The following is a 14,388-nucleotide window of genomic DNA, read 5'->3' as shown; positions in this document are numbered from 1 at the left end:
AAAATGTTTAATTAATCTGAAATAATAATAATAATAATAAAAATATTTGAATTAATGATTCATTGACTCACTTATAAATACTTTACTTGTTTCATTAATGGATGAATCAGTGTTTTTGAACAAATCTCTTGAATGAATGATTCAATGACTCACTTATAAATACTTTACTTGTTTCATTAATGGATGAATCAGTGTTTTTGAACAAAACTCTTGAATGAATGATTCAATGACTCACTTATAAATACTTTACTTGTTTCATTAATGTATGAATCAGTGTTTTTGAACAAATCTCTTGAATGAATGATTCAATGACTCACTTATAAATACTTTACTTGTTTCATTAATGGATGAATCAGTGTTTTTGAACAAATCTCTTGAATGAATGATTCAATGACTCACTTATAAATACTTTACTTGTTTCATTAATGGATGAATCAGTGTTTTTGAACAAAACTCTTGAATGAATGATTCAATGACTCACTTATAAATACTTTACTTGTTTCATTAATGTATGAATCAGTGTTTTTGAACAAATCTCTTGAATGAATGATTCAATGACTCACTTATAAATACTTTACTTGTTTCATTAATGGATGAATCAGTGTTTTGGAATTAATCTCTTGAATGAATGATTCAATGACATATACATTTGTTTAAATGTCTTGTCACCACCTGGTGGGGTAACAATGTAATCGATACAATTTGTTTCACCATGTTACTATGATATATGATATACTCTATTTTGATCACTACCATAGACATCAGTGTTTATATCCAAACTATAATATTTTATCCTAGTGCTTCTGTGATAATATGAATATTTGTAACACAGAAATAACGATTCTGTGTGGTTAAAAAGACTGTTTGTGAAGTACTTATACATGACAATTGCTCTTCTTGTCAAAGGTGAATTTTTGCCCTTTAGGAATGAGATCGGATGGGTGTTTGAATCCAGTTCGCAATCTTTTAATGATTAAATGTGCAGCTCTAGTATACAGAAAGTATTCACTTGCATCACACACGAAAAGAAATATGGCTCGTTTTCACCGAGTGGTACAGTTCAGTACAGTGCGATTCGGGACTGTAAACCAAGGCTGTAACTATGTCTTTTTTTATTTTTATAAAGCATAAAAAAACAGAACAGTGAATGAAATTCTGGGTCTAATTCTAGTTGGGAAATAATTGTTTTGGGACTATTTGCAAACAATATTTGCATTAATTTGCGTCAAATTAATATTGTTAGTCTTAAGATTCTTCCCGTTAGTGAATAAATCCATACATCCGCTGTTAACATTTGAATTCTTTAGTGGTCTAGAGGTAGAATTTTTGTAAACTGTGTCAAAGGTTCCAGGTTCTAATTCACCCTCATATAGTTTTTTTCTTCTTCATTAAAATCAAAGATGTTCAATGATTGTATATTAAGAGCATGGAAACATTTGTGTGCACTTTGTTTTGTGATTTCACCGGAAAGAAGAAAGTCCCCGCAATGGCATTAAAGCTACACTGTGTGATATTTTCCCCCATCTAGTAGTTAAAAGGTATATGACCATCCAGTGAATATTAGTTTCTCTTCCTCTCAATTCCGATTTCGTTTTAACTCCTACGGTGGCCGATTTAGTCCAAGATTAATATGGCTTCCAGTTCGACCTCGTCCACATTCGACACAGTGCCATCGAGTGTTAAAACGCGAAAGGCGAAGCTTGAATTTACGGGTTTGTCCCTCTTTGGCTAATGTACTTTCAAGATGGAGGGGTAACATGGCGACCCGCATTCAAACCCCTTACCCATATGTATTTTCAATGGCATATTATAAACTTACGAGAATACTTTATTACTTGAAAGAAGTAAATATACATTAATGAGCACATATATTTTTGAAAGAATTAAGTGTTTTTAGCTAAGAATAAACTAAAAAAGTTACACAGTGTAGCTTTAAGCGATAGATTGGTGTGCTTGTCTGTGTGAAGACTGTGAACGAGACCGTAAAACCCCGCCTACTTTGATTTGATTGGCCATTTTAATCATTTTGATATTGACAAGCGTCGGCAGACCAGACTAAAAATGTTACTTTTTGTCATAATAACATCTAGAGCGCTGTGTAATGGAGTGCAAGAATTTCAAATATTGGGGGGGGGGCAATTTGGCCATTTCTAATTATTGGGGGGGACTTGTCCCCCTCAATGTCTATGGTGGTAACAGCCCTGCCATAAACCTTGATCCGGCTTGCGTTTACACCACCAACAGTACCCCTATGATAGGCGTGGTATAGCGATGGATGTCATTCTCGCGCAAAGCAAGCAAGCAACACAGTAATCAACAATGGACGACATACAGCAAATCTTGTTCTTGCTTCTCACCATGTGGCTGTTTGTCACAAGAAGAAGACACGCTTTGTTTGAGCCAAGGCTGCAAGGAAAAACACAGCTGAAAAAGCAATGCGCAAGTGACGATTCTCTGTCAACCAATCAACGTTCTGCAGTGAGTCTAGCTCCACCCTTTAGTACTGGACTACTGTGCTAAGTTCCCCAACGGAAGGGTGCCAAAAAAGTGGTACAGTATGGTTTCTTAATTAGGGTACCATTCCCAACTTCTGACAATGGAAACAGCAAAAATTGCGTACTGTACTGAACTATACTGAACCTTACCGCTTGGTGGAAACGAACCATTTGTAGTAAATGCCATACATAATTCCTTCAGTTCTCATCAGTGCCTGTAGAGGGTGCTCATCCCGTAGCCTTACCTGGCTTGTGGTACGTCAATGCTGGAAGAGACCACCTTGCGTTTCTGCTCCAGCAGAGAAATGGAGCGGGTGTGATCCTTCTCCGGCTCCAGCGCACGGCCCGTTCGTTTATGCTCCAGCACCCGTGGCTCCTCTATGCTCTCCGGACTGAGGGAGGGCGCTTCTACTCTCTGCACTCCCCCATTCTGGCCCTGCGTGAGCCCATCCCGCTGGCCACCGTTACAAGTGCTCTGCAGAGGAAAACACATTCGAGTTTCTCGTCAATGAAGCCCTATTTACACCTACGGGGGCCGTTAATGCTAGACCCCTACTGTGAGGCTTGTTTGCTTGCAATCACAGCGCATTAGGCTGTATTTAAACTGTTTGTAATTTATACAGCAGTCAATACAAGCACCTGAACAATGTTTTGGACCAAGAAATCATAGTCACTGATCTGCAGGCATGTGTTTGTTTTAGAATATCTTCACACTGCTGAAAAACGAAAAATAAATCCCCCTCACTCAGCTATTTCCCCCTTAGCACAACACAACAAGCCACCATCCGTGACCACACTAATGCAAAGACGAGCAGCTTTTCCTCTTGCACGTCTCATCTGCACAGCAGCCGTAGACATTTCTATTTACTGTGACTAAAGCTGTGGTACACGCTACAGAAAGGACAGACAGGGGCCAAGACAACGCACATCACCGCATGCACCAGCGGAGAGCATGATCTAACAGTGAGCGGCGTGCAGTACAGATCATTATCTTACCGTAACGCGATTAGTTTGACTGAAGAGAGGGTAAACGCCTATCATGCTGAGCTTTGAGCATCTGGAAGTTTACATACATACTACAATGTAGTTAAAAATAAAATGGATTGATTACCTGCCTCAATAGCCAGTACCAATTCAAGTAACTCAAACTAAAAACAGTATTAGAAAACATTAAAACAACACACAAAACTGAGGAGTTCACCACTAGTAGTTAAGTGTGGTTATCTTAATAAACAGTGTTGAATTAATTAAAAAAAAGTTCCCCAATTGTCATCATTTGCTCACCCCCATGTCGTTCCAAACCCATTTAGCTTTCTTTTATTCCGTAGAACACAAAGGAAGAAAGTTTGAAGAATGTGCTGACTGCTCTATTCTATGCAAAAACAATGACTTGGGACCGGAGCTTTCAAGCTTCCAAAAAGGATACAGATGCACCACAAACATGAACTATATGGCTTATACACAATATTCCAAATCTTCAAATAATAGCTTTGGGAGAAAAACTAGGGACGCACAATAAGTTATCAGCCAATATTAGAGATTTTATTATTAAGTATAAAAATAGCTAGGTGATTGTGAATATAATGTCCCTTAGTTTTACATTTTGCTGTTATCTATTGCTCACTTAACCTTTAAAAATGTTAATAATTTAATGACAATGTTAAATGTAGTATACAAATCTCAAAATAAATATATATTTTTCCCATTGTGCCTGTGATGTGTAAATTAATAATGCAATTTGGGAATATTTGTGGGTCCTGATGATGCCAGATGTCTTATGTTTCCAGTAAAAAGTGGCCTACATTAAATATATCTAGTCAGTGACAGAGTGTAAGCATGTTCGTCTAAAATAATTCTGTATTTTTAGCTTTAGAATTATGAATATTTTTAAGTCCAAGCCTATTAATTTTCTCCCCATTACATTTTTTGTTAACCTTACGTCTTCATCGCAATAATATCTTATTGCGAGTTCAGTATCATGATATGTATCGAATCGTGACATGAGGGTATCGTTACACCCCTATCAGCCATAGCATGAAAATATCAGCTCATCTCTATCAGCCATCATTTCAATACCGGTGCATCCAAACAGAATGATATTGAATGAATGATGACAATTTTTAACTCTTCCTTTAAACCTGTCATAGGGCAGGAATAATACTACTCCACGTAAAAGATGAATGCCAGGCTTTGGCGTATTTTCAAGAGATGAACAGATTTGTTAAACCGGCATCATGTTGTGCAGGACTTTCAAGCGTCAAATCAAAAATGCACAGTTGACAACTTCAAATTTAAATTTCACACACTATTAAGTTCTGTCTTTCTCTCTCAAAACACACACCCTTGCTTTGTGCATTTTAACAGCCACAGCTTTCTCACCTCACGTGGAGCGCAGACTCCAAACTTATCAAATATGGGTCACAATTCATATGCCAGTCAAACTATTCAAATGAGATCTTGTTTTTGCTAAAGAGTTAGAGGGTTTTAATCAATTTAAACAGATCTTGGCTGATCTAATAAGAGAATTAATTAGATTTGAGAGCAGGATGCACACAGATGAGCACTCGAAATTAATTATCTACAAATTATTTATTTATTTATTTATATTTGAATATTCACAAGGAAAATAAACGCACACACTATGCACGTTCACGTGCGGGACTCAAGCTGCACTCAACGTTTGAAATATCAATGATGAACAATGATGCTCTTTATAAACCCATAACAAACACATCTACTGCTTTTCTGCCTCTGTAAGAGGGTTGCATGCATCCATCATGGTCAAAACCTCAGTGTAAACAAGAAACAAAGCCTTGGTGCATTAAGAGTTAAGACTGGTAGACAGCCTGTGTGGGTTAATTAAATTTTGATATTAAGCAGTGGAAACAACAGGGGAACGAAAACAATCCAGTCCGCCTTTGTCTGGAAATGCCACACTAACACACTTAACGTGAAGCCCCTCCTTACTATGCAGTCAACAAGTGGCATTCCCCCAAGCCGAATGGCACTCATTTGGGAATTCAGGCGCCTTGCCAAAGCCCCAGATTCAATGAGCATGACCCTCTGTAGAGCTCCGTTTTGCTGCCGTTATGAAGCAGCTGCTCCGGGACCATTAGCCCCCACCCTAGTTTCACATCCCTCCCTGCTTGCATTGCTTACATCTTAACCTTTTTCCCCATCATGCGTCACCAGAGAAGATGTCCCCATGTCTTGTATTTAATAGTAGCTTGTGTTACATTTGAAAAATGGCTCTTAATTATATCTGATTACAAATGAAACGTCTGTCTGTTTGAGAGAGTAAAGATTAAGGTGTAGCCATACTTGCCAAAAACAAACACGTGGTACAAACCATTAAATGTACAGCAACATCCAAATAAAATTTGATCGCAAATATTGCATGAACATTTCAGTTATTACGTTAATTGTTTTTATTGTAATTTACTTAAATTATTTCCTGATGTCATTAACCAAAGTCTTACAGCTCTGATTGTAAGAGAGTGAAATAGAACTGGTGCCATTCTTGTCATTTTGACCCTCTTTGTTTTGATATGGCACCTCAGGCTGTATAACTTGACTGCAATTAGGTCATTATATTAAAAAAAACCTTTGTATTTTGCAATTACGTGCAAGCAACTCAGCCTAGTGTGCAATCACACCGAGTTCATTGAATAAAATTAACTTGATCTAAAGCAGTAACTAAATATCAAATGACATATATACAAAAACTCGCTCACTGTAAAAGCAATAAATGTCGAAAACACTAAAGAGCAGGTTGCAGCGGAGAGATGTAACCTACGCGCGCGCACGCAGATGCTTCTGCTGGCGCGTGAATGCTGCAGAGCGGGTTTGTTTGCCACTGTTATCATCCCACTAAAGTCAGATAAACAGCGGCTTACACAGACCCTACAGGGCTACAGACTGCGACTAAAACGGCCACAAAGGCAACAAAACAACGCTATTTTATGACAATTGTTTAAAATCTAGTCAGTCGGAGAAACTTTGTGTTCGTGTTTACCATATGGAGTTTCGTCAGATTTCATCTCGCGCTTGTGGGATAGTTTTATTACATAATAGTCAGTGTTTCCAGCATCTATTTTGCATCTTTCTGTTGTGTTGTATTTGCTAAACGCCATGAGCACAGCGCGAGATGTCCAGTTCGCGAACAAATGATTATGAACATGTTCTTTTAAATGAATCAGTCCAAAAGATTCAAAAGCGTCGAGCTCTCTCGATTTGAATCATCCAGAGAATCGTTTAGAGCCAGAGTAATTGGCTGAATCACTCACTATTCCCTTCGTTAGTCCACTAATATAGTTCACTTGAAGGAGTGAATGAAAACGAGTGCGTGAAGTCGGACAGCCGGTGTGTGTACATCGGCTGTACACTTGTTATTGCGGTGCAATGTGGGATAGAATGAGTGCACTCAATAACGTCCACTATGGTTTCGGACACCACTACAAATGGCTGTCCCTTCAAATAATGCCCTATTTGAGGGTATAGGGGGCGATTTCGGATTCAGCCCTTGAGTTCACTACTGTTCGATTGAAAATAAACCGGTCACGATCAAATATGTTACAAAAATAAGTTAGTTGTCTAATGAGATCCACTTGTAAGATGGATTCGTGCTGAAAGGAGAACTTTGGTTTGACTGTAAGATGAGAGATTTTTTTCTCCAAATATTCTCACAAAATATTTATATTGCACAAATACAGTCTGGATAACTAGCAGCATCATGTCAAACTAAATTATAAAGCTAGAAAATATAGTTTAAATCATTTTAGCCTGTTTTTATAGCTAACAATTGCATAGTTTCATTAAAAATTAAAGAAGCTACGCACTGAAATAATTGCATATTCAATCTAGCCTACTTCACCGTCATTTGTAGCTATTCCCATTCTAACAACGAGGCCAAAACAGTCCTTATAAAAAAAAAAAAGTTGAATGCAATAGATTATGAGCATGGACACCGGCGCTTCTGAACAATTCTAATACAAAAAAAGTAATTGGCCCCTAAATGTTCCAGTTCCATGTCACTCCCTAGTCATTTTATACGGGGCTTCGTCCTCAGCATGATTACTGCAATATCAACTCACACATTCAGATGAGAACTATTTGGACCATCAAACAAACAATCTCTCAATGCACTGTAAACAACACTGTGTGCGACAAGCAGCAGCAGCACAACAACAACAACAAGCCCAGCTGACCACACACACCTTCAAGCTCGACTTCAGCGGTGCTTTCGCAGTCATCTGTGCAATCTCTTCCTCCGAGTATTCTTTCAAGCTCCCGTCTTGCATGAGCACCGTGTACACGTTGCGCCGATGGCCGGTTGAAGCATCTCTGTTGTCTTGTTTGACAGCCTGGATCACTCCCGTGAGCGGAGCCGCGTCTCCCGTTAAACCCGGCGCGTACACGCGGCTCCCAATGACCGAGCGCTTCACCAGCCGCCGCGTATGCATAGCTGATATATCAATGAAATGCGCAAATATAATTACTTTAATTGGTGCACAACAATGTAGCTTTAAAAACAAGAAATGTCACGTTGACAAAACCCGAACGAACCGACCGTCATCATGGGCCGAAGATGCGAATAATACGACAACATCACCACAGATCTGGACCGCATCCACATATTTCACCGGCGTGAGCGCGCATGTTCGGGACACGAAACCGATGATCCGTTACAATATGCAAATGAGCTACGCTTAATAACCTCTCCGTCCGACCGACCCAACAACCGACCGGCAACCGATATCTTTCTTCTGTCGACCTGTTTGTTTTGCTTGCCGTTCCCTTAAAGCTGGCGGGTCGTAGTAAAACACGGAGCGGCGCAGCAGTTTTGGATCGACAAACACGATGTATTTTTCACAATACACACCACGGGCATTTATGTCATAAATCACCGAGGCGCGGCCGAACAGAAATTTAATTCATATTATAATATTAATCAACGTCGCCAGTGTCGACTGTGCTGTTGAAATAACCCGTTGTTTCCACTCAGATCAGCGCAAATCCGGTTTCGCGTGAGAGAGACTCCATTCCATACAGTCCATCCTGGTTTTCAAAAGCCACTGGCTGTACCGGCGGAATGTCGCCTGTAAACATGTGCGCTCGCGCAGCCAGTGTGCGTTCTCATTGGCTCACGGCACACACGCCTCCACTCGCTCGCGCTCGCTTTCTTCTGCAGTTTCCCTCCAAACACAAGCAGCGGCCCGGGCGATTAAAACAACGACGCAAGGATGGAGAGACGAGAGTCTTTGAGTAGTTATTATTTAGGTAGGTTGGTCAATGTACATAACATCAATAATAGTGATGATAATAACCCGTCAAAACTGGGTTATGAGTGTAATGTGAGAGTGTGTGACCCGGCGAGAATGATTGACAGGCGGTAGGGATTCCCGAGGGTCCTCAATGTTGTGACTTGTCATTAGTAGTCAGTAGAATGACTGTTAGTTTATGCGAAATCAATCACACTTGCCACATACCAAAACTTGTCCTGACTCTGACCATAATGCAAATATTTAAAGGATTTGTTATGCTGAGGAAGGAAACGTTGTGGACATATTTCTATTTTTGACGTCTTAAAGGGATAGCGCACCCAAAAATGAGGATCTTATCATCAGTTAGTCATTCTCATGTTGTTACAATTCTGTATGAATTTCTTACATAGAACACAAAACGAGATGGCAGAATATAAATAACAGCCTCTGTCAACATTCAATTGGTAAATGATAAATGATGACATTTTCATCTCTGGCTGAACTCTCCCATATATACATGAATTAAATAGGCCTAATGACATTAGATAAGTGACGCACTACTCTTTTCACATACTGTTTTTCGTGGAAGTGAGCATATTTGGACACAGGGATAGACTTTAACATCCAGTCTAACAGGTTACTCCCTTAAAATGTATTATGACAAATAATATCAATGTAATGTAAACTATCAGTCACAAACTTGAATCGAGATATTTACACTGAAATTAACTGCATATTCCAAACAGGAAGACCTACTATATCAGCAGTACTTACAATAAATATAAATATTTAAACTCATTCTGAAATATCTTCCCTTCAGACACATGGAAAAACCACTATGCCTCAATTATTTTATTTGCAGTTCAAAATGATATAATTTTATAGTTAATTAGAAAGTTTACATTTCACTATTATGCCATTTATGTATTTGGCATTTTTATTCAAAGTGACTTACAAAGCATTCAAACTATACATTTTATCAGCACAAATTATTAAATTATCTGTAATAAAGTTTTTTAGATTTTCATTCAGTAGGCTATAGGGGAGAGCGGGGCACAACTTAACGCTTTTTGACTTTCTCAGTTTGTGTAAATCCACTTGGGGTTCAGAGTATTTATTGTTTCCCACATTAATTGCACACATGTCTAGTACAATTATGTGGTTTTGTTTCATTAATACAGTGTATACTTTTTTCTTGATTTAACCCGAAAGAATGGAAGTGAAATGTGACAACATGCCCCATGGGGCACATTGTAACATGTGGTGGGGCATATTGTAACATGACCAAATGACAGCTTAAAATGTTACCTGATATAATCAAAAAAATATCCAAGACAAACTAAAATATTTTGTCAACAAAATACAATTATTAACTTTTTAAAACAAAATAATGGCATTTTTTAATCATTAAAAATATACACATTTTTGAGTTTGACAACAAACACATCGCTAAATAGGCCTACAGCTAAACGGCATAGTTAAAAACATAATAATAATGAATAATTTCTGAACATTGACTCTCAGTCATTTTTCACCATTTTCTCATGGTTTCTGAAAAGAATTCATAAAAGTATAGAATATAATGGCATATTTCTAATAGGGTGTTACAACGCACCCCACCTGCACAACTGGGATTTAAACCGCGGCTCGTGTCTTCTGCTGGTTAGATCAGCATTAAAGAACGATCTCAACTGTTAAATAACAGATTTTAATATCGATTTGTCTTATTTTAAATAAACACAAAAAACAGAGATGACATCTAAACTTAAGTAAGAAATTTACTTTTGCTATGGTTAAATACATGTTAAGTAATATCTTCCAGAGATTTTTTAATTTTGGCGCTATTTTTTCTCTAAATAATGTTGATATGGCAACTAGTAAATACACTTAGTTTCGTCATCCTGGCATGTGTGGAAAGGTTTAAAACATGCGTGTTACAACTAACCCCGCGTTAGGTTGTGCCCCGCGCTCCCCTTCTCTTTGGGTTGTTTTAATCCAGTGAATTGGTCGTTTTAACCCAGCGGTTGGGTTAAATGTTTGCTTAAAACAACCCAATCGCTGGGTTAAAACAACCCAATTAAAAAGCATTTTTTAGAAACTATATGTAATTCTCTTTCTGTTCTGGATAAAGGTGTAGTTTCAGGAATATGTTCTTCTTATTTCTTTAATTAAAATAATAATACAATGCCATCTCAAAGATTCTTACATTATTAGAGTTTTAGTTGTGCAATCTGTACCGATAACATTTCAGAAGTAATCCACCCTCTTTTTTGCATTGTGACGCCTTAATTGGGCACTTTTTCCTTTGTGTCCCGTTAAACACAAACATGCACATGTATGTTGTATGTGCTTGTCAATATAAGTTCTGAATTGATGGTAGCATTGATCATTTCTCAATGTATATAATTACTGTGTGCTTGTGGGCATGATTCGTATATAGCAAACTCTCTATAGGAATAACCCCTCAAGGCATGGCTGAAAAGAATCGTTTAAGAAACAATTTATCCTTATGAAGTGAAAATAAAAAAATCTATTCAGTGCCCTTGTTTGCCACAGCTCCCTTATGGAGTATTGCATTGAAAATGAATGTTGCTTTGACCACAGATTCAATCAATAGCAGGCTGTGCAGTGAAATAAGTTCTTAAAGTCCCCTAATACCAGTGCAGTGCATTGACATGATAATAAAACTGCCTTAGTTGCAGGTTGTTTTTCTACACTTGAGAGTATGTATCGACGGATTAAATATCAACAGATTTTACTGTGTTTTTGTGCACTAAGGCAATATACAGTAAATGTCCTTGTCTTACTTGAATTGCCATGTAAATATAGCACTCTTAAGGAAAAATGTACTGTAGGTTATATATAATAAATCATCGATGTGGATAAACACACGCACACACATTATTAGTCCAGCATGACTATATTGTTTAAGAAGCAAATACACAATACAAAGATTAAAATGAAATAAACAAATGCAAAATTAATTCTTATTTACAACTAAATACACAGAATTTTGTAGATTTGGTACACAGAAGTTTCACCATGATATCAACTATAACAAGGTTCTTCTCAATATGGAACCTGTACCAACACAAAGTACCATTACAAGCAAACACAGACGACATTGGGACTCCATCCACAGTCCTTATTTAAACCTCACATTTTAAATAAGAAAGCAATACATATTCCTGCTATTAGCCTTTTAAAAACTTTCTTTAATTAAAACTGCATCTAACAGCAGCATGTATTCCGCTGACTTTTAAAGTTTCATTAGTTCCTCAATACAAACACACTATAAAATGTTCTCATGCTGTCATTTGAGAGCCACTTATTACCGAAGCATACTCATACACCAACAGTGATATAATTTAACAGATCAAAATAGTCATTTGAATATTTACAGGTGTCTCTTGGCATGAAGTTGTCGCATGCGGCGTCTGGACACGCTATGCTTTTTGATTACACTGCTACATGAATGTAAAAGCAGCTAAATGCATACCTGATAATAAAGTACATTAACTAAGCTGCCAGGCAAAGCTGCAGTGTGGCAGTACCATGACGTCTCTTTTCCCCTGTGCTTTTCAGCCTTTTGAAATGTTGCGTACCTATTACATGTAAAAACCGAACAATATCTGAAATATATATAATGTATCTGATACACTCAATACAGCTGCGTCAATAAAAAAATCACATATTGATGCAACATAGCTCAATTACATCACAAATGGCAATTAGTGAACAACTGAACGCCAGCAATAGATACTTTTCATTGATACCCTTATAGTACACTCATGAGTGTGCTTAACTTTGCGTACCTTAAAGATCACTTCCTCACCTGAGCCTGTCATTTGACACATTAATTATAAAAGGCTCAGAATGATGGCTACATTTAAATGTTCTTCTTTTATCATTTGATATGTGTTGCGTGAACATCACTCGCTTACCACTTGTAAAACGAAAATGCTCCAGCAGTTCTGAATGATTAAAATGAGTGTACTTCCTTACTGAACTGAGCTGAGAGGTCTGCTGTTGACTGTATCTGATTGGTTCTCTTTTCGGGGTTATATAAGGACACAACCATGTCAGTTGCTCAACTAGCATCACGTGAAAACGGGCGTGCAGAGTGCAGCATACAGCAGGTGCGCTGTGCAAAAGCGTGGAAACTACTAGTACACTTTATGAATAAAATATTTCTCATAAGACAACAGCCATTGGTGTGACGTTGTTTTGAAAAGCGGTGGGGACATGTGGGAAAGGGGGTTACACATGATGTGCTGTTATGTCACAAAATAATGATATAATTAGGATATGCAAAAATTATTTAACATGATATTTTACTGCTCTAATAAGTAGTCTATGTAATATACTGATCAAGTGTCAAATCTGAGAAGTCTTTACCATTATTAAGTGTCTTAAAATCATTTAAACTGATACATTTGTCCGCACATTGTTGATGCAGCAGTCATTCTCGCTGGATATTCCTACATATGAATTCTGAATCTTTGGTCTAGCAAAAATGATTCCTTTGTATATGAGGGGTTTGGGGTTCTAATCCACACTAATGGAACTCTAGCCGTAATTACAGCTTTACATCAGTGGATATCAGTAGTGGGAACAAAATTGTTAGCAGTTTGTTTTGTGATTGCACTAGAGCGGGAACGACCGTGGAAAAGCGATAGATTGGAGCATCTATACTTATATCTGAGCAGGCGCGTGTGCTGGAGAGAACATTGCTATCCTTGCTTTCAGGGACATTATTATAACAACACACAAACGCACTGAAAACTCCCGCTTAGCAAATGGAGATGCCACTTCTGTATTAGATGCATTCCTACTGCAAGCTATTTCAGAAAGTGTTGGGGATGAAACTGGCCATGTATGTCATTAATTATGCCAATGATATAAAAGCTGATATAAAAGGGGCGCCTCGGGTTTGTGGTACCCATATATTCACATGAATAGCATAATAAACCCTCTTTTGAGAGACTCGTTTCCTATGTTGGGTCACAGGTCTGAATGAACCCTTTGACTAATAATGTTCAAACACAATGGGGTGCATAAATGCTATACTGAGAAACATTCAATCAGGAAAGGTTAAGTGCATTATTCGTATGATACCTCCCCAAATTCCACTTCAAAACCTCAGAGAAGTGAGTTCTCACTGTCCACAGTCCCTTATATGGGTGGTCAGAGACGGGAGATGTCCCCGTTCAGACCCAGTTCCCCCACGCTCTCGTAGTCAGGTTCCACGATCCCATTGCCCTGATGAGCCTCTTCAGCCGCTTTGGAGACCTTGATGGTCTCGTACGCAGGGTCTGCATTCTCTGTAAGCCCTTCCGGAGGCTGGGAGCCAAGAGCCATTGGGTAATCCTCCCCAACTGTGGCATAAAGATCACTGGAAGTCGACTCCGGCACCCTTCCCTTGATCTCTCCGATGCTGCTGTAGTCGTTCTCTGTTTCCTTTACAGTATTCTTCACTACCTTGGAGTACATGTCTGATAACTGAAAATGCAACAGAGAATGAGGCATCTTTACTCCACAGGCTCGGTTCAGTGTGATATTAAAATGCAAATATTATTCATTGTTGGTAAAGCCTACAAAGACTTGTTGGTCTTCACAAGGCTCTGAGA

General features: G+C 38.2%; 2 protein-coding genes across 4 annotated transcripts in view; both read right to left on the bottom strand.

Annotated features, from left to right (window-relative positions):
• znf704 (zinc finger protein 704) overlaps positions 1-8,996 on the bottom strand; it is a 59,928-nt gene extending 50,932 nt beyond the window's left edge. The window contains exons 1-2 of one of the 2 annotated variants that reach the window (XM_079830032.1): positions 7,712-8,996; positions 2,741-2,970 (exon numbers count right to left, since the gene is read on the bottom strand). In XM_079830032.1, coding sequence (XP_079686158.1) covers positions 2,741-2,970; positions 7,712-7,957 — 476 coding nt within the window. In that variant the 5' untranslated portion in view covers positions 7,958-8,996. The remainder of the gene's footprint in view (positions 1-2,740; positions 2,971-7,711) is intronic. The other variant, XM_079830033.1, reaches the window with a different exon arrangement.
• An 848-nt stretch (positions 8,997-9,844) lies between these two features.
• pag1 (phosphoprotein membrane anchor with glycosphingolipid microdomains 1) overlaps positions 9,845-14,388 on the bottom strand; it is a 69,637-nt gene continuing 65,093 nt past the window's right edge. For both annotated transcript variants that reach the window (XM_079830031.1, XM_079830030.1), the window contains one exon: positions 9,845-14,260. In XM_079830031.1, the coding sequence (XP_079686157.1) occupies positions 13,946-14,260 (315 nt within the window). In that variant the 3' untranslated portion in view covers positions 9,845-13,945. The remainder of the gene's footprint in view (positions 14,261-14,388) is intronic.

The sequence above is a fragment of the Gobio gobio genome (genome assembly GCF_949357685.1).
Source record: "Gobio gobio genome assembly, chromosome: 11".
Classification (NCBI taxonomy): domain Eukaryota; kingdom Metazoa; phylum Chordata; class Actinopteri; order Cypriniformes; family Gobionidae; genus Gobio; species Gobio gobio.
The sequence above is the reverse complement of the archived record's forward strand: the minus strand, read 5'-3'. Positions and strand labels throughout refer to the sequence as shown.